Raw genomic sequence first — 26,230 nt, 5'->3', positions numbered from 1 at the left:
GACAGTTATGAAAATTTGAGGGTTAATATGTAAATAATTAGCTTAATTTTCTTAATGAAAAATAATTGTATTTAATAATGTATAATGTTTCATAATGCAATATATATTTAATTATATTAAATTTATAACTAAAATAGCAATTTAAATAACAATTCTATTATATTTTGATTTTATATTGTTTTATGTAATAATGCTTTTTGTTTTCAGTTGATGCTGGATTTCTTCACAGAACTCCGAGTGTTCGGTATGCAGCTGGTCAGGTTGGTCTTGGCTAACAGGACGAGGGTGACGGGGAATGCTAATTGGTCCAGGCACTGGTCTGTCCGGTTGGTCACATCTCACCTGCAGAGGAAGCGGCTCGTCCTCCTGTGTGAACTGGTGCTCAAACACAATAGCTGCCAAGATCTTGCCTGACTTTGGGTCGGTTTTCACAAACTCCTCCAACTGCTGCTCAGTTTCAAAGCCCCGCACTGCAAAACAAGAGCAAGCCACAGACCTCTCCATTACTCTTACTACAGCTTTCATTTATAATCAACACAACACGTGCATTAAGCAACGCTTTCATTTCCTTCATGCAAAATATAATTACAATTTTAAAAGAAAAAAAAAATCATTAGTTAACTAGTAGTAATTATAATAACCGAGTTTAAATAATAACAATACATAATACATTTTATATCATAACTAATTAATAATTAGAATAATTGCATTTTAATAACAACAACAAAATATAATAATAACTATTATTATTATTAAAGTGCCCCTATTATGGATTTTTGAAAACGATCGTTCATGCAGTGTGTAATGCAGCTGTATGTGAATGTAATAAAGCTGAAAAGTGCATCATAAATAAAGTTACTGTCTCTCAAAAGAAATAGATGACTCTGAAGTGCTTAAACGTGTCATTTCCTCCCACTTCCCAAATCACAAGTTAACACATTTGCATAATGCCTGCATGCGTTTTTAACCCTTCAAACGCTGTAGCTCGTGTGGATAACACAATGTCAAGAAGACGCTGAGCTCTGCGCTGTGAAAATAACTTTCTTTCAAAGGACGATGCTGTGAAGAATCAGTGGTTAAAATGCATCTTTACTACGTCCCCACAGGGCAACCGCACACAACACATTAGCATCATGGCAGCAAAGAAAGGAAAATCCTTCATATCGTTACATGCAATCAATTTCAGAACCCAGAAAGTTTGAGGAGTAAACTGATAAAAACTGATGAATTGATGAGAAATGTAACCATTTAAGCAATCATACAAAACCTTTAAAGCAGCTGTGTGGACACAGGCTCACTGTTTGACCTTTAAACGAATTGATTTTAGGATTTCTCAGCCTACTGGAAACATATGTTAATGATATCTTGATGGCTGTTAGGGCCGTTTTCAAGAGAAAATAATGTTAAAAGTAAAAGCTAATGAGGGAATTCAGCCAGGTCTCGACTGGGATTCACCAACTAAATGAAATTACACACACACACACACACACACACACACACACACACACACACACACACAAACATGCTTTTGACCCCAATAAGTGAGCAGCTTTAAAGCAATATTTGAGCAGAAAATATAAAGGCCGCTGTTATTTACGCAACCTTGTGTTCATATAAACCCACACTCTTATTTATTTCCATGCAACAAAAAGTTAAATGTTTTCAAGAAGCATTCCATTCTTTGGATTTTATATGGTACTTTTTATTGTCGCTTTACTGTTCTTCATTGTTCCACAAAACAACACAGCATGAGGGTGAATAAATAATGAGACTTTTCATCAAATCTGGGTCAAATGCTCGTCTGACCTGTAACTGGTCTCACATGGCTTTATTGTGAGTTCCTGCATCGGTTGAGCCGGTTAAACTGGCTCAGAGTCAGTGGCTCGTCCTGTCCTGAACTGACATCAACACACCTGGAGGATCAACTAGAAAATCCAGCAAGCATCTGTGTCTATGTAAACACAACAGCGAGAGATAATAACAATCAATGAGCAATAAAGCCACTTTTGAAGTCCTGCTGAAACGGACTATTGTGTCTATTGGCGCTTTTCCATTACCAGTACCAGCTCGACTCGACTCGACTCGGCTCGCTTTTCGCTCCGTTTTCCATTGCAGATAGTACCTCCACAATAGTACCTGGTTGTCATAGCGACGCTGCAGGAAACTGCCGTCTTCTACGCGACACACACCCGCTACCCACACACACAGGACAATGGAGGAAATCGAGTGCATGTTGTTTTTGATCCTCGGGATATATTGGATATATCACGCAATCTCTGGCCAAACTTTTTAAAAATGGCGGGGTTATTCTGGATACTATCTGGATACTATTGCTGGCGCGTGTAATGATGACGCAGTGAATAGTGACGATTCTCTCTGACCAATCAGCAGTCTGCTGGGTTTTCACGTCACATTATAGTATCGCCTCAGCTCGCTTGGAACCTCGCCGGAGGTGGTACGAAAAAAAGTACCTGGAAGCCGGTACAGGTACAACTTTTACACAGTGGAAAACCAAACAGAGCCGAGTCGAGGCGAGCCGAGGCGAGCTGGTACTGTGTAGTGGAAAAGCGCCAATATGTCTGCAATAGAGAACCAGTTCTAGTTCTGAACCATTCTGGTTTTGAATCACTACAAAAACAAACAAAAAAATAAAAAACTGCCAAAAATATCAATCGGTTCTGTTGGTGATAGTATTGTTGTTAACCACCAAAAATAATAATAATAATCAATAAAATACCAAAAATATGAATCGATTCCTTTGGTGATTGTATTGTTATTGATAACTACCAAAAAACATCAATCAGTTCTGTTGGTGACAGTATTGTTACTATTACAAAAATAAATAAATAAATCAGTCGGTTCTGTTAGTGATAGGTTTGTTATTATTAACTACTGAATAAATACAAAAAATATCAATTTGTTCTGTTAGTGGCAGTGTTTAGTGACTAATGTTAGCTAAAACTATTAAAATCATTTCTGTTAATTATAATAAAGCTTAAATAAAACACAATTTTAATATTAGATGAAAAACTGAAAATAAAAACAACGAATAACCACTAAAATTTAAATACAGATAAATTAAAGCTAAATAAATAAAAAAATGAACGATCTAATAAAATCGGCAACAATCACTAAAACAAAATGACTTGAAATTAAAATGTAGAACAAGAAAAATGAAAATATAACATAACAAATAAAATAAATAAACTCAAGATATTATTAAACACAATAATAGTATAAATAAATCCTAAGATAACACTGATTAGTGATTTTGAGAGTTATGCACTGTTTCCGTTTTAAAATACTAGAAATATCTATTTATGAGTTTGCAGTCTGAGCTGCAAAATATTATAAAGACAAACAGATAAAACACCTTTCTATTGTGTTGTTTTTGATTGTTTGCACACAATAACAAACACACAGTGTGATGAATGTCACTCAGAACAAATGAACTGATTCTTCAAATGACTCACTGAATCAGAACCTCATTTATCCTCAAGCCATTGCTTTCGTCATGAAATGAACCGCTACTGAAAACTCAGTTATTTCAGATAAATTATATGTTTGTCTCATGTATCCCACAAGTCTGAGCTTAAAGTGTCTAATTCGCTGACTTTCATTTCATCAGTGCTGCAGCAGACTCTTTTGAAGCAGGCTATTCAGTCAGAGATCATTTGTGAATATCACACAGCATTTTAACACCATCAAGCTGTTCATTTTACAGTCAAAGTTGAGGCATCAGATGATGGATCTTCTCGCTCAGAGCGACAAAAGGGGTCTGGCGTGAGTCACATGATCAGGACGCAGCCCAGAGAATCGTTTATTATGTGACTCACCACTGCATATTTCCCTGCAGGCCTTCATGACAGCCCATAAACACAAGCACCAGGACAATTCAAGGGTCAGACAGAGGCAGTTCTGTGAAGTCACGACGCTATTTCATGACAAAACCTCAACATATACTACCATTTCAACTGCAAACTCACACATATTGTAGAGCAGGACAGTTATACTAGCGCTAGGATCACACACTTTTGGACCAGTGAACTTTAATGACTTATCTAGACATGCATGATTTCAGGATAGACATGCAATATCAATAAAAGGAGTTATTGCACTCATGAGGTGCAATTTATAGAGGTTGAGTGTGACAACATTATAGGAATATTCGTTTGGTCTTTTCCAAAGTTTTTACAAATTTTAGTTTAAGGTTTTCCTTTCATTCATGATTTCTGGAGCAAATTCTATACAAATAAACATTTTACAAATATAACTTATTTTTAATTAAACTATAGAAATTTCCATCACTTTTTTAAATTATATCCATATTCATAAGTTGCCCAGATCTGGAAACCACAAATTTAAAATTGTAAGTTATTTGCAATTTTTCCATGAAATATGAAAACCCCGAAAGTGTGGACAATTTACTGCTACATATATATATATATGTAATGACTCAAATTGAGTCATTGACGGTGTAAATAATACACAATAATAATAATGATAAAGATATTTAACATTAAATCAATTAACATTAATATTTATTTTAAATAGAACATTTTTGTTTTTTGCCATTTGTTGACAGCATAAATATATATAAAAACATTTATGAAAAATTTAATTTTAATTTATATAAAATGACCTGCTATTAGCATCATTTAACCAATTCATTACATACGGTATATTTTCTATTTATTTATTTTTTTACAATATTACTGAACTAATACTAATACTAGCTATTTCATATTTCCACGTTTCCTATGGAGTCAATTATTATTATATATTTTTTAATCATTTCACTGAGCGTATGGAGAGAGCTGGTAACATCATCAGCCAGTGACTGAAGTCAAGCCAGATGCAGTAGCTGCTGTATTCATGAACCCCTCACCGCTCCTGATGCAGCCGTGCAGGCTCTGCTGCACGTCCTCGGTGACCCGCCGCACCACGCTGGCGTTTGCAGGCACGTAGGCCAGCTGCAGGTCCGGGCGACACAGTGTGGACGGCAGGTAGCTCAAAGAGAAGCTGCCATACTGCGTGGCATTGGGGTAGTTGATGAAGGACACCTTCTGTCGCAGGACAATCAGGATAGCAGAGAAGAGCAGAGGCAGAGCGATCTCCACCAGTGTGACCAGGATCTGACGCCTCTGCAGGACGAGAGAACAGAGGACGTCAGCAAGAAGAACAGAAGAAGAGTGGACTGACAGCTACATACACATGTGTGGAAGATGGAAGAATGGAATAATGGTCACTTAAAGTTACAAAACATTGAAAAATACCTTCAAAGTAATGTAACCCGCTTTGAATAAAAGTGTCTGCCGGATGAAATCGAATGAAAATAATAATAATAAAATAAATAACAAAATAAATTAAAATAGGCTAACCACCAAGCCATAGCTCTCATGTGTTCAGTGCACTTTTATGAATACACTTCCATAATTTAGATTGTTACAATGAAACAATATTTTTTAGTTATATTAAAATAAAATATAATAATAAAAAGTAACATTTCATTTACATTAAAAATAATTGTTTGTGGTGGAACTGATGATTTTTACAGTCATGATACAAGGTTAGCTAAAATTTTAGGAATACAATTCAATACTTATAAAGTAAAATAAAACCAAATTAAATGAAGTAAAATAAAATAAAGCCAAGTAAAATAAAATACAGTCTATATATATATATAAAAGGGAAAAAAAAGAATAATAATATATATGTGTGTGTGTGTGTGTGTGTGTAAAATAAAATACAGATATATATATATATATATATATATATATATATATATATATATATATACACACCTGCTTTTTGTGTTTTTCTATATATTTGCTGTATATTTTTCTTTTTGACATTTTAGGTAGTTTAAAAAAAATAAAATAATTAAAATAAAAAATAATTAAATAAAAATATAAAGTAAAATAGAATTAACAAAGATTTTTTTTGAAAGATTAAAAAATGATGATGATCAGCTTCAAAGCACAAGCTTCTTGTTTGTGTGGACAGGTGAATTAGACATATTCATGTTGCTAATCTAGTGCCAATAAGCCACTGTGTGCACGAGCAGGATCCCACACAGCACCTGAGGTTTGATCTAGATCGATGAGGAGCTGTAGACTCTGAACTGGGTCAGAAAGACAGCGCTGTGTGCCATCATGAGGCTTGCCTTGGGTTTCCTAACAACAGCTGGAGCCCAGTAGAGAGCAAGCAGCCCTTTATCAGGAGCGAAGAGCAACGCTCAACTGACTTTAGAAAGTGGACTTCTGATAGACTTCACCTGCACACGATTGCACACAAGATGGCAAGTGTGCAGAGCAATGGTCTGGTATAATGAGAGTGAAAAACACATGCAAACACCACCGATGCAGCAGCGCTAAACAGAGCTTCTCTTGTCTTGTGTTCATGAAAGAGAGACTCAAATCTTATCTAAATATGGGAAGCAACACAGAAGTCATTTAATACAGCCACGTTGAATTCGACTCCACGCCTTTGTTTTGCTTGTGCACTTTTATCCACTGCAAACTAGTTGAAACATTTCCTTGTTTGCTTAAGATGGTAAAAGAGATCTGATTCTGCTGCTTGCTGTTTGAAGGCGAGATTGACAACATTTAAACTAAATATCTAGTTTCTTCAACTAAAATATTTAGTCTTTATAGATTTATTCTGATTTTTCAGACTAAACACAGTCTAATGGGCTTTTCACACTTTAAATCGTTGAGTAAGTCATTTTTCGTCATCATTTTGGATTATCTTGTTCCATTTTGACATTGTTCATACTTTGCCCTAAAGGATTGATCACATTCTCATCTGCATACTTACAATGTTAATAAACATTTATTGGACGAGCAGAACAAGCTGTTCGTCTTAATTATTCTGTAATCTGCTAAAAATACGGAATCATACCACAGTGTGGATGTTTGTGAGCGTACAAAACATGAATGTTTCATGAGGCTACAGTCTGAAGGAAGTGTATAATGTGGTTGCCTGAATCTAAACGACACATTTGACATTTCAGCGCTGCATTATTTCACGCACTATACCTCTGGCGGCGTAATTTGTGGCCTTTATAACCCAGAGCTTTGTGAAGGTAAATTCAGGACATGGTTAAGACCTTTTAGAGACCAACTAAAGAAAATTAAAGGAATAAATTCAAGGGAACACAGTAAGTTCATAAAAACACAATAAGTCAAAAAATCCACTGCAAGATTCCTAAATAAGATGAGATAAGAAGTCTTGTTTTTCAGAGAAACTTATCGAAGTGATTTAAGGATGAAAAACAAGACAAAAACACTGAGGAAGATATAGATTTTTTTATATAGAAGTGCATGGAGCATTTAATGCCATGATTTTAAGTCGTTCATTTGTGGAAGAGGAAATAAAACTTTTTATGACCCACAGAAACCCTTTTATTGCAGTGTGTAAAGCCCTAAAGCATTGCACAACCAATATAGCCACCAATACAGTAAAAAATACAGTAAAAACAGTAAAATTGTGAAAAATTATTACAATTTAAAATAACTATTTTCTATTTGAATGCAGTTTAAATTGTAATTTTTTCCTGTGCTGCAAAGCTGAATTTTCAGCAGTCTTCAGCGTCACATGATCCTTCAGAAATCATTGAGATATGATGATTTGCTGCTCAAGAAACACTTCTGATTGTTATCAGCATGAGTGACATTTAACTCTTCAGTCAGGGTGGGGCAAGACAAAAGAAAAAGAAAATATTATCGCGATGTATGCAACAAGCACACTCCCTTTCTTAACAAAGTAACTCAATTATCAATGCAGCTCTCTAAACTGCACAATGAATCTCTTCTTTACATCACGTCTGCACTTAGTTCTGAGATGATTCAGGAGCGTGCAGAACTGCACTTATAAGCTCTGACTATCTAAACCGTTTCTGATCAGCCACTGCTTCGTCTTTCTGTAGAAACCATGATACATATTTGTTCATGAATGAATTGCATGCATGCATTCATTTGAAAAATAAATCATTTGTAACGTTAGAAATGTCTTTATTGTCACTTGTTATCAATTTAATGCCTCCTTGTATTAAAGAATTTCCCTCTTTAAAAAATATATATATTACTGACCCCAAACACACACAAATATTACAATTACAAGACAAGTACTCACTTGCTGAATATAGTTCTTCCACAGAAGCAATCCAAACTGCTGCCACACGGCCATTTTCAGATTCACAGAGCTTCACAACCTGGACGAAAACAAAGTGAATGTCAGGTCATGGCACGAGGCTTTAGAGAAATATGAGACAAACATTTTTTTAGAGCTACTCTGTCCTGAGACGACTCGTGTTTCCCGTAAGAAACAAGAAGTTCAGACCATTACTGAACTTCTGATTGCACAACGTGATCAGAAAACTGAAACGTACCTAGATAAAGGGATTTTTCACCCCAAAATTAAAACACAAACGAAGATATTTTGAAGAATGTTGACGGTAGCCACTGACTCCCATAGTAGAGAAAAAAAAAATACAATGGAAGTCAATGGCTACCGTCAACTTTCTGGTTATGAAAATTCTTTAAAATATAGATTTTGTGTTCGACAGAAGAACGAACGTCATAAAGGTTTGCAACAACTTGAGGGCGAATAAATGATGGCAAATGTCTATGACAACAATATCATTTGCAACACTTATACACGGCTAAAAAGGCCAATTTAATCACTATTAAAGGGGAACAAGTCATCTCGCATCCCAAACTTCAGATTTAAACATTAGTAGTATATTAATATAATAGACTTTATATTCCCCATATAATGATCACCAAATTGCACATCTTTTGACTACTTCGCACCTGTGATCTTTGCAACATATGTCAATAAATGCATGTCATTATTAAACATCCAGCAGGGTTAATCATTTTGACGTGGCAGTGACATTATATCGGTGACACAGCTTTGTCTGTGTCGTGAGTTCATGCCATTATGGGATTGTCTGCTTTTATTTCTGTCGTGTTTGTGTTTGCATTTGCTTTCTTTGAACTTAAAGCGCTGTTTTCTATCAAATGTGCATAATGTTGTTGTTTTTTATCTCTGTCTTATGGATCCGTTTCCTTTAGCTTGAACATTGCAATGATCTTGTGAGTGCATTAGGAACTTGTCAATTAACCCAATTCCGATAGCAAAACACAATAGACAGCATGCACGCGCACGCGAAAGCGCATTCACACACAGCTCACCTTTCACTCGTCTTTCTGTCCCGCACTGGGCTCCAGCAGCGTCTCTGTCAGTAGGAGAGCATTGAATACACTCTCGCGATTAGCTCGGCCCCGCCACGGATACGTTCCGTCGGGAAATATCACTCATGAGGACGATAATAACGATGAAGATGACGATAATGCCATTGCAGCACAGCGGCCGTGCAGTGTGTTGCGGACACAACAAACGCGGTCACGTGACCTCCTCCAGCTGGGCGGCTGCTTGCGGTCACGTGACTGACGCGTACGTTCTATGGGCGTGACAGACGATATATATATATATATATATATATATATATATATATATATATATATATATATACACGTTTGTATATTTTCTATTAATTTATTAATTCTCGAAAACAATATACAGACAGTAACATAATACTAACTTTGTCCCTTGAATTTTTAAAACCATGCAAAAATATACCCATCTTATCAGTAAGAATTTGAATAACACGTTTGCATATATTTCAAGAATTCAGTTGAACATTTTTAATTGTATTTTACATGACTAAATATAGCAGGAGGTGTTTCCATATACTCAAAAAAAAAATAACTTTATGTAAGTTGTTGGAAGATGCCCTCCAGTTTGATAAAGTGAAAAATCTCTTTAATCCACATTGAGTGGGTAGGTGACACAGATGATTTCCAGTGCATTAGAAATAAACATCTACAGGGTATTGTTTACTGATTTAAAACATCATTCAAGTAATCAAGTTTTTTATGTGACCCACAAGTAATGGTTGATTAACATCATTAATCTTTTAAATAAAACCACCGTTTAACAACTGTTTGACCAACAACATGCTCATGAGGTCATCAAACCACAGCAATAAAGCGTGATATTTAATGATAGTGAATCAAAAAGTTGTAAGATGTGCAGTGAGAGACATTAAATACTTGCAAACCACAAGTTCCCATCTGTATGCAAAAGAAACGCTGCAGACGTGCAAATGTAACTAATGCATTGTTTTATTGTGGTTTTCAAGATATAACAAACACACGTCTGTTTTCAAGTTCACGTGGCCTTTCACAGCTTCATACGTTTATATATTTACACTTACAAACAAGAATTAATTATTTACAGTTGCAATCCTTAGTGATGTTCGACATACAGTACCAACAAGACCTGCACAATAATAATAACTTAATGCTTTTAGTGTCATAACCTCAAACAGATGAACTCGGTCGAACACTCACAAACATATTCGTATGGTTGATTGTTCAAGCATGTATAAAGATAAAACATTGAGACTTGTTAAGAAGCATCATTCTGCTTTCCAGCATTGGGTCATAAAAAGTGCTCGGTATCTTTCGAGGTCATTACGAAAAAGCATGTCAAACGATCACATTCAGCGGTTGTTGCATTGGATCTGTTGTAAAAAATATGTGAAAATTCATACAGATTTACTGTACATTTCTAGGTTTCTTTGGAAGCTCATTTTCACCATAGGATTAAAAAGGGCAGTTGCAACTTTTTATCCCACAATTTACTTTTTTTTTTCTATGAAGTGAGAGATACTGTAAATACGCAATTGCGAGTAACAAAGTCAAAATTGCGAAATATAAATTCGGAGTTGTCTTTTTTTCCCTCGCAAACATGAATTTATATCTCACAATTAAAATGTTTTTTACTTACAATTGCGAGTCTATATCTAGCAATTCTGAATTTATTGTGCAACTGTGAGTTTAAAATTGTCAGTTATATTAAATACGCAATTGTCAGTTATAAAATCAGAATTATGATATAAACTTCACATTTTTCAGATTTTTTTTTCTCACAATTGCGAGTTTACATCACGCAATTTTGACTTATTAATATAAACTTGCAACTGCGAGTTCTAAAGTCAAAATCTGAGGAAAACAATTTAGCTCAAATTTCTGACATTTTCTTACAATTGCAAGTTTGTCGCAATGTTTATATCACGCAATTCTGAAACTAATCTTTTTTTAAAAGTCAGAATTGCGAGATATAGTTACAGTTTTTTAATTCGTGTCGGAAACAAGCTTCCACAGGTTTCACAGGTCAAAACATCAGTCGTAACGAGGCAAACAGTATAAAAATTGTTAATGCGAGAACTTTGGCAGAAGATTTGTGGCCAACGCAAAGCAATGCGGAAATACAAAAACACTGGAGTCGATCAGAAAAAGTTCCAGATAAATAATCAAGATAAGAAACATCTGTGTAAACAAACCAGTTTTGTTCGGACAGTGCATTTATCAGCATGAAACTTCATGGACTGAGTGCGTTTTCTCCCTAGCTGCATGTAACTTCGTAAAAAAAACACATTTGATAAACTAGAAGTCCTTTTCTGTAAACAGTCTGGAATTGTAAATACGAAGACGTAACACAACGTACACAAAACAGCGACAGTTCCAGTGATTTGAACACATTTTAGGCATTATCCCGTTGCTTGTCAACAGAAACACTCAAGCGAAGGCGCTCCCGCCATCGGGAGCAGACGTGAAATGCATTATGGGAGGAAATAACAAGCTCAGAAATGGACATTTCAGCCACTTTATCTCACTCTCGCTGCTCTGAGATAAAGACCATCAGCACGCCGTGAAACAAAGTGCTCCAGGCGGATGGCCAGGAAGTGATGCGTTAAGGGACGACGATGCCTTAAGCTTCCTGTCAATCAATCAGAGGCTAAGAAAGGCCACGTTGGCAGCATCCCCGTCACGCTCCACCTCTCCTCCGCTGTGCGCCGCCGTGTTTTTCCTCTTCACCTGTCGGCGAGTCCTTTGCGCAGGTGGCAGCAGGAGAAGAAAACCGGTGGGGTTTTGAGGAGAGACCAGAGAGGAAGAGACAGATGGACTGGGAACGCTTTGGATGGATGAGTAGCCCGAGCTGCGGCGGTCTGTGCTCGAGGAGGAGGAGGAGGAGGAGGAGGATAGGTGGTGTTTCCAGGGCCTGGCGCTCCCCCTCGTCACCTCCTCCTCCTCAGTGTGCTCTTCACAAAGACTGTCGTCATCACTGGAGAGCGCACAACAATGCATCTGTCTGTCAGCGCACTCGAGCACAGGCTCCATCTGCACCTCCATAGCCGAAACTGTGACAGAAAGAGATCTGGTTACTCATCAAACGGCCTTTAAATGAGTGGGATTGAAGAGGTGTTTGGACCGTTCAAACATGATGAAAGAAGTAGCCATGAACATTTACATTATTTATTTTTGCTCACATCATAGATACTTCTTTCACCCATGATGCACAAAATGAGATTTAAGACATAAAGCCTGAGCTTCTACTTTCAATGCGAGAAGACGTTTACGAAACAGCATAAAAGTCGCCTATACAAGCTATGTGCGACAGTTTTTATAGTCAGCCACATTTTAAACATATTTAAAAGTAACAATTTGAATGATTTAATTTTAAATTCTATTTTTAGACTTGTAACATATTAGCAAATAATACTATTAATTAATAATACATTTTATTACATTTTAATCACTTGATTAAAGCAATAAGCCCAAAGAAGCCGTGGTTTACAGTGAATTTATAACAGCTAATGGGCATTATTAGTTAAGTGGATTATAATAAATGTATGCATTATAAATTCACTGTAAACCATGGCCTCAAGGGGCTTACTGTTTTTATAAAATGGTTATTCCATATACGTAATAAGGTTTCACAGAATAAAACAGAGCAAATAAAGTGTAAAGCTATAAATAAAAACAGTATTCTTCCACCAAACAATGTAGTTCCTCAGAGACAGTTGTGGTTCCAACAAAGTGGCTGTATATATTGTATATTGTATATATTTATTCTATAAAAATAACTAAAACTGAAGTGTTTACTCAGAATCAGTGCATCGTGAATTTCAAGTTGATGAGCTCAAGATGTCGTGACACTGATGTGACTCATGCTTTAATAACAATTGGTTTTGCCTTATTGCTGAATCAGAATATGGTGTATGATATAAGAGCCATTTCCCCTAACTCACTTTCTCCGTCCTTCTCGCCCTCGCTCTCCCGGTCACCCTCGTAGCCGGAGCAGGAAGTGTCCAGGCTCCAGTCCAGGATGTCTCCCAGCAGCGTCTCCTCCTGAGGGGACAGTTCGGCTGTGGGCGTGGCCAGGAAGCTGCCCCGGTGTGCCTGCATGCTGTCCGCTCGCCTCCTGAACAACAACAAAAAGGATTAAAAAAAAACAAAAAAAAAAAGTAAATAATGATAACAAAAAAAAAAATTATACATATATGCGTGCACCAAGGTTGCATTTAGTTGATGAAAAAAAAAAAAACACATTTAATATTGTGAAATATTATTACTATTTAAAATATTCAGCAGCCATGATAATTTACTTTAAATATAAACTAAAATTATTAAAAAATGTTTTACAATTGATGCAATTATTTTATAATACACATTTTAATAAAACAACAAATATTATACTAATAATTGATGCAAAAAAATATATAAATAAAGAAATTTAACTAAGAATAAAAATTCTAATATTACATATAGCTGAAAAAAAAAATTAAAAGATTGATGATAGCCAATTAACTAGGGCAGCCCTGCAATTAACTAACAATTTATTAGCAAACACACTTATTTTTTAATTAAGAAGATTTGACTGTTTATATGACATACAATATTTTTCCTAATATTTTTCAGGGCCCTAGCACTTAAAGAAAAGAAGGAAAAATTGTATAGAAAACAAATACATTTGTGTATACAATTTTGGCAAGTGCATTACAGTTGCAGAATTTAAAGGATTTTCTTCAATGAAAGCGCCCCTTACAATCTGAAATGAATGCTATTTGAAGTTTCCTCCAACTGTCTTTGTGTTCATGTAGTAATACTGTGATTCCAAGAGTGCACTCACGAGATAAAGGACGTTGCTCATTACAGGATACACATAATAAATGCAAACATTACCCTGCATCTCTAGACAGGATATGAGCATATGCAAATAACATTCGTCCACACCTCTTGCTGTTGCTGGAGGGAGACGACAGGAAGGCATGCATCTCTGTGAGCTGACTGCTAGCGCTGGGGGCCTCCACCTGCGGCTCCACCTCTGGGACCTCCAGCACCTGACAGAGCTCCCTAAAGCCCATCACCTGAGACAGAAACACACGTCACATCACACACACTTCAGCGCAGAGAGGACTCAGAGAGAAGACGACGACACTCACCGCGTCTCTGCTGATCTGATGATACGCGTCGTCCTCAAACCTCTGCTTGACTCCGGTCAGAGACACGTGTCTGTAGTCTTTGGGCACATCTTGACCAAAACTGTGCATGGAGAGAAAGAGTTCAAAGATTGAACGCATTCGATTTTTGCGACTGTTGCATGTGAGGTTGTAACACTAATAATGATCACAAAAATATTCATTATTGATTAAAAACAATATATTAAACAAATTACGATTAGAAATGTTATAATATAAAAAAAACAATAATATTAGTTTACATTTAAATATTTGTAATCGTTATGCGTTTAATATTAGTATTTTAATTGTTTTTACATTATTAGTTATAATTGACCAAAGTTTTCTTGTTATATTAGTTACATAGCTGTTACTAATTAAGGTCTGAAATTTCATATACATTTTTATATTTTAATACATTTTCTGTTTCCACTTTAATTTCTGTCGAAGTTTCAGCGCGACATCTTTATTCGCGTATTTTGTATTTATTTAGGTTTCATCACTGAGGATGTGTCCAGTTCTTCAAACAAATGATAAAAACCATGCTAATAATGATAATAAATATTCTAACTAATAATTAATCTAAACAAAATAAAAATAGCAACAGATATATCAATATAGAAACGAACAATGATAACAGCCAATCACACGCTGCTAAAAGTGTCTCAAATCAGCCACATACGAGGTTCCTCTTCAGTGAGGGTCCTGCCTTAGAAGGGAGCATCCTAGCCGTAGAACCGCTTGCTTCCCTCAGGGTCAGAACAACCAGAAAACTTCCTGTGTGTGCATTAATTAGATGGATAACGACGGACACTCACCACTTGACATAGAGCGATAAAGCGCAGGAGACCAGGTCATGCTTGGAGAAACCCGTGTTCTCCTCCAGCTGGACGGGCCACACAGGAACTGTTGAGAAACACGAGTTAAGAAACCTGGTCCGAGTCAGTCGAATGTTTGGGTCTGGTCTTAGAGGCATGTGATCGGCCGTACCGTAGTTGTGCAGCGCTCTGGTGAGCAGCAGGATGGCGCTGGCGAGTCGGGACGGTCCCGGGACGGTGAGGGGCGAGCAGAGCAGAGACAGTTCACAGATGTAGCTGAAGAGATGAGAGGTGCGGCGCTCCACGGGCAGCAGCGACTGCAGCACATCGCCATAATCCAGCACTGTGGGGGTCTGAAACACAACATTAACATGATAATTAGTCGATTAACACAACAGTGGCAGTAAATAGGTCATGCAAATGACCCTTTAAGGCTAAGAAAGAATGGCTTTGAACATCTGTGAGATTACCTTTTATTAGAGACAGACTGATAATAATTCAATATTTTATCTAAGATTAATAAAAACCCTGTATATTTTTAGTATATGATACTGTTAATATATATATAAAATGTATACGTAAATTATAGAAATACTTAATATATCATAGCTAGATGTTTAGATAATATTTGTATATTCTTGTAAATTATCTGTATATACAAAAGATTTTACAGAAATAAATACATAATAAATGATATACATTTTTAGACAATATTGAGCACAGCAATCAATATAAATAGACAAAAATTATTCATATAAATACTGGGTAAAACTATCTATATTCAAATAGACTGCTTGTCAGTATTAAATGAAATGCATATATCTTTTTTATTAAGCACATGGCAAGTCCTTGTGAAATAACTGCTGCATTGGCCGATGAGATCTTAACATGCTCTCTCAGTTTTGGCACTGGACTCTAAACTTCAGACACAAGGTTATGTTAATCTGAGCCTATAATGAGGGTTCTGTGCTGGTGTGTAACTGACCCGTATCTTCCCGTCCAGCACGGAGATGACCTCCCCCATCATGCGCACCAGGTCCTCGTACTGATAGGTGTTATCTGTGAGCCACACGGCCTCGCGGATGGTCAGGATCTCTCTGCTGATGTATCTGAGGGGTCAGACGAGTCAGAGAGAGTTCAGCGGAGCACAGAAACAGCATGAACAGAGCGTCTCAGTGGCTGTGGTGGCTCACCGTGTGCTGATCACCATGCAGGCGATGCCCAGCAGCTGCAGCTGTGCCTTGGGCACCGAACGCAGGCTCAGATAGCGGTCCACACAGCCGATGGTCACGTGCAGCACCTGACTGGAGAAGTCCTTCATGGTGGTCACCTCCACCAGCCAGTCCACGAGGATATACCTGGAAACACAGCGGCGACGATGAGGGGAACATGAAGATGGAAAAAAAACTAAGGATACAGGATTTGTTCAATACATCTGTGCTCTAATGAACAGACAGTGAGAATTAAATCCAGTGGGGCCAAACTGTCCATTAAAGGCTGCAATACTGCTTCAGTTATTGACATTCATGAATAAGTCTGGCTTTTTAATTTTTTTTTTTTAAACACTACAAGGTCTTATACTACTAGGAGATATACATTGAACATTTATATTCACAAGGATATTGCTGGCAATAAAAAAAAAACATGCAACGCACAATAAGTGTTATTTTAGTATTATTTAAATACACTATTATAGTATTTAAAAAAAAATTAATTAGCTAGAAAGAATTAACATTTGCAGTTTTAATTTGAGTAATTTTGTAGTTAGATTTTAGCCATTTTGTCATGTGCTTTTATCATTTATTTTTTTCAAAAATATTTCTGTTTTAGTAATTTTGTTATGTCCTTTTGTCATTTTTAGTTTTGTTTTTTTATATTTCTATACAGCTTCAAGTTTGAGTAATTTTGTAATTTTCATGTTTATTAGTGTTTTTTAATATTTCTATATACTGTAGCTGCAATTTGTTTTTATTTTCAGTTTTAGTAATATAGCAACGTATTTTTAGTTTTTTGGCCAAAGCAACAATACTAATCTTTGTTATCTAAGTTCAAATTAATATTTTGACTTTATTTTTATTTCAATTCAGTTACCAAATATGATTTGACATAGATTTAGTTAACAATAAAAATACTTCACTCATCATCAAGTCAACATGAACAGGTGTTCACAACCCATGTTGTAACAATAATAATAAAGTAAAATATTTTACTAACAACAACAATGATAGAAATAGACATTTTAAATACTTTAAATTAAAAAAAATAATAATAATATTATATAAATGTACAGACGGATGGATATAGATATATAAAGATCTAAGTGAACGTTCCAAGCCTAGAAATCACATTCTTAAATGCGCTTCTATTTCCATGTTTTCCCTGAGTGTGAACCTGCAGGACTGTTTTGAGACGCTGTACCTCTTCGTGGTGATGTCCTGTCCCTGCAGGTGCTGTGGGTATCTCAGGGGTGACGGTCCCGAGAGGAAGAACTGGGCCACGAGGTCAGCACAGGCCCTCGGCTCCAGACCCAGAGGGTTTGCTGTGCCACAGGACTTCGCGAATGCCAGCTGGGAGATCACAACCGACACGTTAGACAAACACAAAACCAGGAACGTCTGTGTGTGTGTGTTTAAGACTTTAGCACAGAAAGCATTCACATCTTCATCTTCGGCCCAGCTGCTGATTATTATTATAAATAAATAACAACAATGGCACAGAAAAAGCTCCAGATGAGATGACAGGAATGGTGACGCAGCTTTCCCAGGCCGTGCTCTTCCATTATGAGCGCGCTCAGAGCTCAGACATTGTGAGAATGAAGTATAGTGGAGACGGATGATGGGTAATGACTTCACCAAACACAGACAGCAACGGTCAAAACATGAGAACAAACTGAAGACTGAGCCGCCAAACAAAAGACAAGATGTTTGTTTACAATATAGCATCATGCAAGCTACCATGGCTATATTCATGGCATGAAATCAGAAAACATTTGAAATAAATATAAATATTATATATATAAATATAAATATTATATATATAAATATAAATATTATATATGAACAAATACATACAAAAAAAAGTATATACATTTAAAATAAATTGTTTTAATTATCAATGAAAGTGAAATGCTGAACAAAAAAAAAGCTTTAAAAAAAAATTCTAAAACTAAATCTGGTCCTCAAAATAAATATCATGTATATTAATAAAAATATATATTTATCCTTTAAATGCTTTTATACAATTTTTTTTTCATCCTCAATACAAGTTAAATGTTCAACTTGTTAAATAAATAAATAAAATGTTTAAAATAATAAACAAAATAAAGAGTGATAATACTATTCTATTTTAAAGTAAAAAGAGAGTATTAAATACAAATACAATTATTTTATAGTAAACTTAAAAATAAAATACTAATATTTACTTTTTTTTTTTTGTTGTTGTTTTTTCAATTTCATAGTTTTTCAACCTTAAAATCAGCAGGCTTTTATTTTGGCGAGTTGCCGGCAAGTAAGTAAATATATGCGCTTCTGGGTTTAGCGGGTTTTGACTCTGTTGAATAAACATATACAAACATTTCAAAATCAAAATGCGTCGCGGGGGTTTTTATATGAATGTTGATTTAAAGGGAAGCGACTGTCCTTAGAAAGATTCGATGTCACTTTCATTTCACTTTACCAGTAATACCCAATAAAGAAGCATTTGTGCACAGTTTCTCTTTTGAAACAGCTGGTTAAGCTGGTAAATTCACCTGAGCTTCCCAGCATCCCTTAGCAGCGTAGTCCCTGAGTGTGCGCATGCACTGCAGATGTCTGCCGGGGTCAGCCGTCTGCACACAGAGCATCACAGTAGCCTTCAGCATCAACAGCAGAGAAACAGAAGCAACGAGATCATGAGTCCTGAAGAAACTCTTACCGACGTCCCGCGGTTCATTTCCCACAGCAGATACGAGCTCTGCACGCTCCCACAGCGCGCAGACTCCTTCAGCATGGCCCTGGCCTGGTCATGCTTCTCCTCATCCTGACAAACACAGTCAACAATCAGATTGATTTGGATTCAGTCTGAGGGTTTATCGTGAGAGAACCAGTGAGGAGCTTCTATCATTCCTCTTTGAGACCTTTTGACTTTGAAGCACAAATGATAAAACCCCTTGACAGAAAACATCAAATGAGCGACCCGAACCCACAGCATTACAATCTGACCAGGTGTCTGTGAGCTTCTTGTGAATGTCAAGTTATCTGCTCTTGACTCGGAGAACAATCAGAGATTCAGTCGAGTGTTTCTACACAATCATTCTCAGGTTAGATTAGCATGTTGTAATGGCCTGGGTTTCTAGAATAAGAGCAACACTCACATCAAACAGCTGAAGGACTCTAGCCAGACAGTACAGTAACGTCCCTCTCCGGCCCTGGAGAGAAGAAAGAGACATTAGAATGGGTTAGAATCAGATGGTAATGAATCCTGCTAGGGCTGGGCGATATATCGAATATTAGCGATAATATCGGAATAATTTTGACGCCGATGTACAATTTGAATATATCGGGAATATCGAATATTTCAAATTCAAGCATACTTTCCCAAAAGAACGCGCCGAATGACTAAAAAAGGAACCTGTAACTGCTGACTGCTCTACGCCCCTCTACTACGAGAGCTGTAATGATAGCGGTTGCCAGATAACAAGAGTTTAAATCTCCCAATCAGAGCTCCACTGGGATACATTTTCTGCCCGGTGTTTGCTTATTTTAAGCAATCTGGCAACCATGCGCACGTGCTCACTCCTCATTGCGGAAGAGCCGCTGACGATAATCTGAAAACACTAACAAGCTGGAATTGAGCGATCTAATGAAAGCGTCGTTCAGCCGGTCTGTGTTCTGTCGTGAGATCTCAACTGTATTGTTTGCATTTGTGATCGCAAAATAAATGCACTTACTCGATCGCTGATGTTTGAATAGAGAAACATAGGCTATGGCCATTTGGAATTACTATTGGGGAATTTCACTGATATGTTTACCAGTTTCCATAATATAGACAGAGAGAATGCAAAAATCTTTGGTATTCATTTATATATATTTATATATAAGAAATAGCTATGTGCTTCAGCAACTAGCTCCCCATCTAAGAGGGTTTTTAGTGTCAGTAGGAACATAGTTTCATGCCACAGAGCTTCTCTTAAAACCACAGACAGACTTGTGTTCTTATCTTAAAAACTTGTTAAAAAAATTAAATAAAATACTTATCCCAGTTGCATAGTTTAAATTGTGAATTGCATGCACTAAAAAGTTGACAGAATGCACTTTCTGTAATTGTTACTTAATTTGCACTGCTTCAGTTACATATAGGCCTACATGTATTCATTTAATAAAAAGCAGTAAGTGATCTCTTGGTCTAGATTTTTTAACTGCTTAAATTAGCTGTTTAATCTAAATAGTTTTTTTTTTGTTTTTTTTAATGGGCAAAAGAAAATCATGTTTTATTTTTTATTATTTAAATGCAAATGCAAACATATCGTGATATGACATTTCCTGTCAATTTTGTGTATTCAACATGAAAAAGAAAAAAAATATTCCGTAAGAACTCACTTCTTTTATACATTTATTTGACCAAAATAAAGTAAAAACACCAATATTTTTTAATATTTCAATTTGTATTTTTTAAATATTCAAAATATTTCAAGTATTCTCGTCGCTTCATAACGTTACAGTTGAATCACTGATCACAGATGGACTCTTCTGACGATGCTTTTCATACTTCTCTGGACCTTGACACTGTTATTAGTCTATGGGACAGTCACAAGCCTCCCGGTTTTCATCCAAAATATCTTAAATTGTGTTCAGAAGATGAACAAAGCTTTTACGGGTTTGGAACGACATGGGGATAAGTGATTAATGATCAAATTAAAATTTTTGGGTGGAGTATCCCTTTAGTCATTTCACATGGAATTTAATTAAATAAGTAAACGCTTACATTAAGAAAAAAAGTCTTAAAACTGTAAGAAAGAGAAACTGTGAATGGTTCTAGGAGGATGTGAACTGTCCTGGCAATGCATGCTGGGATATTCAGCAATGGCTCACCAGGTTGGTCTCACACTCGGCTTGGAGTCGGTCGTACACCACAGCCTTACAGCAGCCGCCAGACATGGACCACGGCGGCCGGATGAACAGCCAGATGAAGGGGTCGGCCAGCGGGGACCGCAGGCTCTCGGCCAAGCTGAAGTACCGGGACGCCATGCGGCCGCACAGGTCAGCTCGCCCCTCCTCACTGAGCGAAGCTGCAAAACACACACACACACACACACACACACACACACATCGTGAGCACATGACGATTAAATCAATCTGTGCACACATAAAGACACAGGAGCACTGGAAATGAGAGCAGAAACTTACGGCCTTCATTGTACAAATACGCAATTCCTAGTTTGGCAGCAGCTTCAAAGTTCCCTTTCTCCGCAGCCCTAGATATTGTAGAGGACAAGCAAAAAAAAAAAAAAACACTTGGAAACTTATTAAAATAAGAAAAAGTAAGAAAAGCTTGTACTCAATCATTCTGAAAGTGAATAGTGGAGAAATACTGACATCAAGCAGGCACTAGCAAGCAAAATTTAGGAAAAACCATGGGAACAATAAGAATTATGATTTTTTTAATATTATTAATTAATAATAATACTAAAATAAGAAACATTACTATTGAAAAAAAAAACATTTAGAAAACATATATGGTAATTATGATACGTTTACGACACAACTGTAAAGTTAAATTAAAATTAAATTAAAATGTGTGCATTTAGCAGACGCTTTTATCCAAAGCGACTTACAGTGCATTCAGGCTATCAATTTTTACCTATCATAAAGTTACAATACTAATATCTATGGTTGTCTTTATTTATTCATTTTAAAACGTTAAACCACCAAACTTTTATTTTGACAGAAATACACTCATTCTGAAACAGGCAGCACATATGTTTAATTAGATCACAGCCTTTGTGATTCGATCGCACTCAGTCGTAATTTGATTTCGATTTTATTTTGATTAATCACACAGCCCTAGTTTCCCAGTAAAAGAAAACCTGGAAATAATCTCAATGAATTTAAAAATGTGTTTTCCATGTGAAAAGGATTCAAACTTGATCGTTTTTATCTATAACAGTTCCTTTTGAGATGCTTGATCAAACCCGACAAAACGACAAATTGATCTGAATCTTTAGCAAATTTGTCTGAATCAAAATTATTTTAAAGGGATAGTTCACCCAAATGAAAATGCTTTATTAATTACTCACCCTCATGTCGTTCCAAGCCAGTAAGACCTTCGTTCTTCTTCACAACGCAAATTAAAGATATTTTCGATGAAATCCGAGAGCTTTTTGGACATAGATTAAATAGTCCATGTGGTACTCTCGTGATCGAATGGTGGAGACTGACACGGAAGAGAAGAAATCGTTCAGTTTTCTTTGCACACAAAAACTATTCTTGTAGCTTCATAACATTACGGCTGAACCACTGATGCTGATGATATTCTACTCTACCGATGTCCTTACTACCTTTCTGGACCTTGAACATGTCAGTTCCCCTGTGGTCTATTCAGGAAGAAAGCTCTCGGATTTCATTAAAAATATCTTAATTTGTGTTCTGAAGAAAAAAATTGAGGTGTTATGGGGTTGGAACTATATGAGGGTGACAGAATAAAAAAAAAATTGGGTGAACTATCCCTTTAAGGTTCTTATCTGAATCTCAAAAAACTGGAAACATGGTAAAAATGTTGGTAAATAGCACACCTCTCAAAGAGCCAAACGGTATCCGGCGCCGGCCAGCGGTCTTTGAAACTCACTCTAGCCCAGACACTCGAGTTACTATCGATAATGTCACGAAGATGAGAATGAACCTGTGGGATCACATGAAATTCACGAATATAAAACCACTTTTGCTTAACAGATAATTTTTTTAGATAGGTTAGATGTCTGCATCCGGCGTGACTTACAGCTCTGACGGCGAGGAGATCCTCAGCGGAGAGGCACTGGAGGACACACAGGAGCAGCTCTTCAGGAAGGGACAGCAGCGTGACGGCAGACGCACGCTTTCGGACACGCTTCCGCACAGGGAGAAAGAAACATTTGGCACATCGACAGTGGAGCACTAGAGACGGGGAAGAAGAAACTCACTATTAACATGCAATAAAGGAACCGTGAATGACCAAATAACTTTGTGTATTGCAATTCTGCAACTGTTTCGATTAACTGGCCATTTACAGATTATCATTCACTGTAAAAAAGAATCCGTAAAATTTACAGTAAAAAAACAGCAGCTCTGGTTGCCAGAATTATACCGTAAAAAATATCGTAATCCGTTTTAGGTTTAACGTTTTTACCTTAACTTTACAGTTTAATACCGTAATATAATGTTAATACACCAACTAATGTATTGAAGTACTGAAATCCGTTTTGTACCTTTGTAATACACTGGTAACCACCAAAAGCGGATGGTGATGAGACAGTCACGTGATGAAACAAAACCCATCACAATAATATTATAAATAGAGGGTGCACAGTGTCATTCACACAAGCACTAAACACCATCATGGTGAGACCAATTAAACTAAAATTAAAATAAATAAAAAAATAAAAGTTAAAATTAATTTAACAACATTATATGTAACATACAACACTAATAAACATAAAAGATAAGGAAAAAAATAAGAAGAAACATAGTTATTTCAAAGAAAAAAACTCAAAATTCAAACTAAATTTGAAATGCAACGCAGAGAAATCTGGGAACGTCAGTTTACTTTAAATTTAGTCCCGGTAACTTTTACAGGAAATTACCGTTTACCATTTAACAGGTTTGTACTGTAGCATTTTCACAGTTTTTTACTGTTAAAATCGAAGTAATTTTTTACAGTGTACAGTAATAACTGTGTCTGTGTCCTGTCCAATTATCAGCATTAAATTGCAATTTATATGACATATATCTCCATTATATTACTCACTCTGCCCACTATATATTGAAATTGGCCATTAAACATAAATAAATGCTAATCTTAATTAGTCGAACACTGCACAAAGTAGTTTATTGGTACTATGGTATAAAGATGGCAAAACCATGGGACTTAGCGACACACTATGGTGCCAAGAGATCACTATAATCATAAACATTGATATTTAGGTTATACCAATGTACTTCAAAGATTATCATCATGGTACAAGCCCAATAAAACATGGTATTACCATGGTACTATACTGGGAAGTGGCATTGCTTAACACAGGCCACCAAGAGAAATTAATTACATCAGCTTTTGAGTCTAAATGATTTAAAATGCTTAAAAACTACTAACATTAGTAGAAAACACCTATTTTATACAAAAACGATTCGTTTTGTTGCTCTGTAATGGCAGTTTTGACATGCTAACAGCCAGTAGCCAGTTTTCCCTCCTTATTGAATAAAGCAGTCCTGGGACAGAGGATAACTGACCTCTCTTGAGGAGAGATCACATTAACATTTACTAAAACGACTTCTTCAACGCTCTTATGATTGATATAATATGTATATTTAGATGATTAAAAAGTCTATTTCAATTACATACCGGTTAGCAACAGTAATAGCTTTTTCTGAAGTTTTGTAACGTTGGCAATTTAATCAAATTCAACCCTGATTGTGATGAAATATATTTTTTTATCGATTAAATATGTAATTATACAATCATAAGGTTAGATAACTGAAAATTTATAAATTAATTAGACTAAAGTAAGTTAAGTTAGTTACTTACCGCCCGCTTTCATTTCAAGGAAGGATTTGAGAAGTCAGCTTTCAACAATAATGCTTCACAGTGACGTGAAATAAATACTTAAACCCTTGATTACTGTACCTTAAAATGAATAAAACCACTTTTACTGATTAACCTACTAAATTACTGTTAATTAATAGTGTTGTACAGTTTAAAACACAACTCTTCACTGACTCGACCACGCAACTTCTACTACGCCCCGCCCCCCGAGCGCTTAGCCACGCCTGCGCGGACGGTTTAAACATCAACTCTGGGCGCTCACTGGACAGATCACGGGCACGCCCATCGCGGCCGCTTCTGCTTTCTGATTGGCCATCGTGCAAAGCTCGAAGTGCCATTGGTCCGCTTTTCTGAGCGGATAAAAGACGTCGATGCATTGGCTGGAAAGATGCTATTTCGAATTACGCGCTTACAGTGCTCTGGGACAGGAAAACTGATCGAGAGGGAGGATTCTGGGAGATGTAGTATGAAGTATAACACTGGCTAAATAACACAGTGGAAATGTTACATATTTACATATATTAATGAAATTAATCGTTAATCAGATAATTTGGTTAATACCTATGGACAAAGCAACAATCCTCCAAAAAGCCTGTAATGCAACACTAAACGAAACATGCATAATTATTAGACGGTAAATCAAGAAAGCATATTGATTGAAAAAATTATATATATACATTTACATTTGTTCATTTAGCAGACTTACAAATGAGGACAGTGGAAGCAATCAAAAACAACAAAAAGAGCAATGATATATAATTGCTATAACAAGTCTCAGTTAGCTTAACACAGTACACGTAGCAAGGGCTTTTAAATAATATAATATATAAAAAGAAAACAGATAGACAGAATAGAAAAAGAATAGAGCAAGCTAGTGTTAGAGGTCTTTACACACACACAAACACACACACACACACAATTGCATAATAAATGAAAAGAAAATAGAATACAAAAAGATTAGAAAGGTAGTTAGATAATTTTTAAGAATAGAATTAGATTAGTGAGTACTTTGTATATAAATATTAAAATGTGAGTATTATATATATATATACATGTATGACAAACCTTAAGCCAAAATATTTATAATATAATAGAACATGATGCTGTTTTTTAAAGAAAAACAAACCAAATAAATTAATTAATTGAGATAAGATATTGATTTTAGTTTAAATTAGTTTATTATGTGAGAAGAAAGATACTGCAGAGTAATGCAAGAGACCTAAAACCAGCACAGCTATGTAGGAAACAGAATGCGTAGGTCAAAGGT

At 36.1% G+C, this 26,230-nt stretch overlaps 2 protein-coding genes across 3 annotated transcripts in view; both read right to left on the bottom strand.

Moving 5' to 3' along the window:
* LOC132149581 (phospholipid-transporting ATPase ABCA3-like) overlaps positions 1-9,471 on the bottom strand; it is a 37,004-nt gene extending 27,533 nt beyond the window's left edge. The window contains exons 1-4 of one of the 2 annotated variants that reach the window (XM_059558960.1): positions 9,201-9,471; positions 8,137-8,215; positions 4,889-5,144; positions 343-470 (exon numbers count right to left, since the gene is read on the bottom strand). In XM_059558960.1, the coding sequence (XP_059414943.1) occupies positions 343-470; positions 4,889-5,144; positions 8,137-8,190 (438 nt within the window). In that variant the 5' untranslated portion in view covers positions 8,191-8,215; positions 9,201-9,471. The remainder of the gene's footprint in view (positions 1-342; positions 471-4,888; positions 5,145-8,136; positions 8,216-9,200) is intronic. The other variant, XM_059558961.1, reaches the window with a different exon arrangement.
* A 704-nt stretch (positions 9,472-10,175) lies between these two features.
* On the bottom strand, positions 10,176-25,176 carry LOC132149580 (cyclin-F-like). Its single transcript, XM_059558959.1, has 17 exons — positions 24,946-25,176; positions 23,164-23,318; positions 22,961-23,067; positions 21,576-21,643; positions 21,261-21,457; positions 19,544-19,597; positions 19,105-19,209; positions 18,941-19,018; positions 17,611-17,759; positions 16,386-16,550; positions 16,178-16,301; positions 15,365-15,545; positions 15,193-15,280; positions 14,360-14,459; positions 14,151-14,284; positions 13,166-13,338; positions 10,176-12,274 (listed from the first exon to the last, which is right to left on the bottom strand). Exons 1-17 carry the CDS (start codon positions 24,956-24,958, stop codon positions 11,865-11,867), a joined length of 2,301 nt encoding a protein of 766 aa, XP_059414942.1. The 5' UTR covers positions 24,959-25,176; the 3' UTR covers positions 10,176-11,864.
* Positions 25,177-26,230: the final 1,054 nt, after the last annotated feature.

This window comes from Carassius carassius, chromosome 9, assembly GCF_963082965.1.
Source record: "Carassius carassius chromosome 9, fCarCar2.1, whole genome shotgun sequence".
Classification (NCBI taxonomy): domain Eukaryota; kingdom Metazoa; phylum Chordata; class Actinopteri; order Cypriniformes; family Cyprinidae; genus Carassius; species Carassius carassius.
Note: the sequence above shows the minus strand (reverse complement) of the source record. Positions and strands in the feature narration are given on the sequence as shown.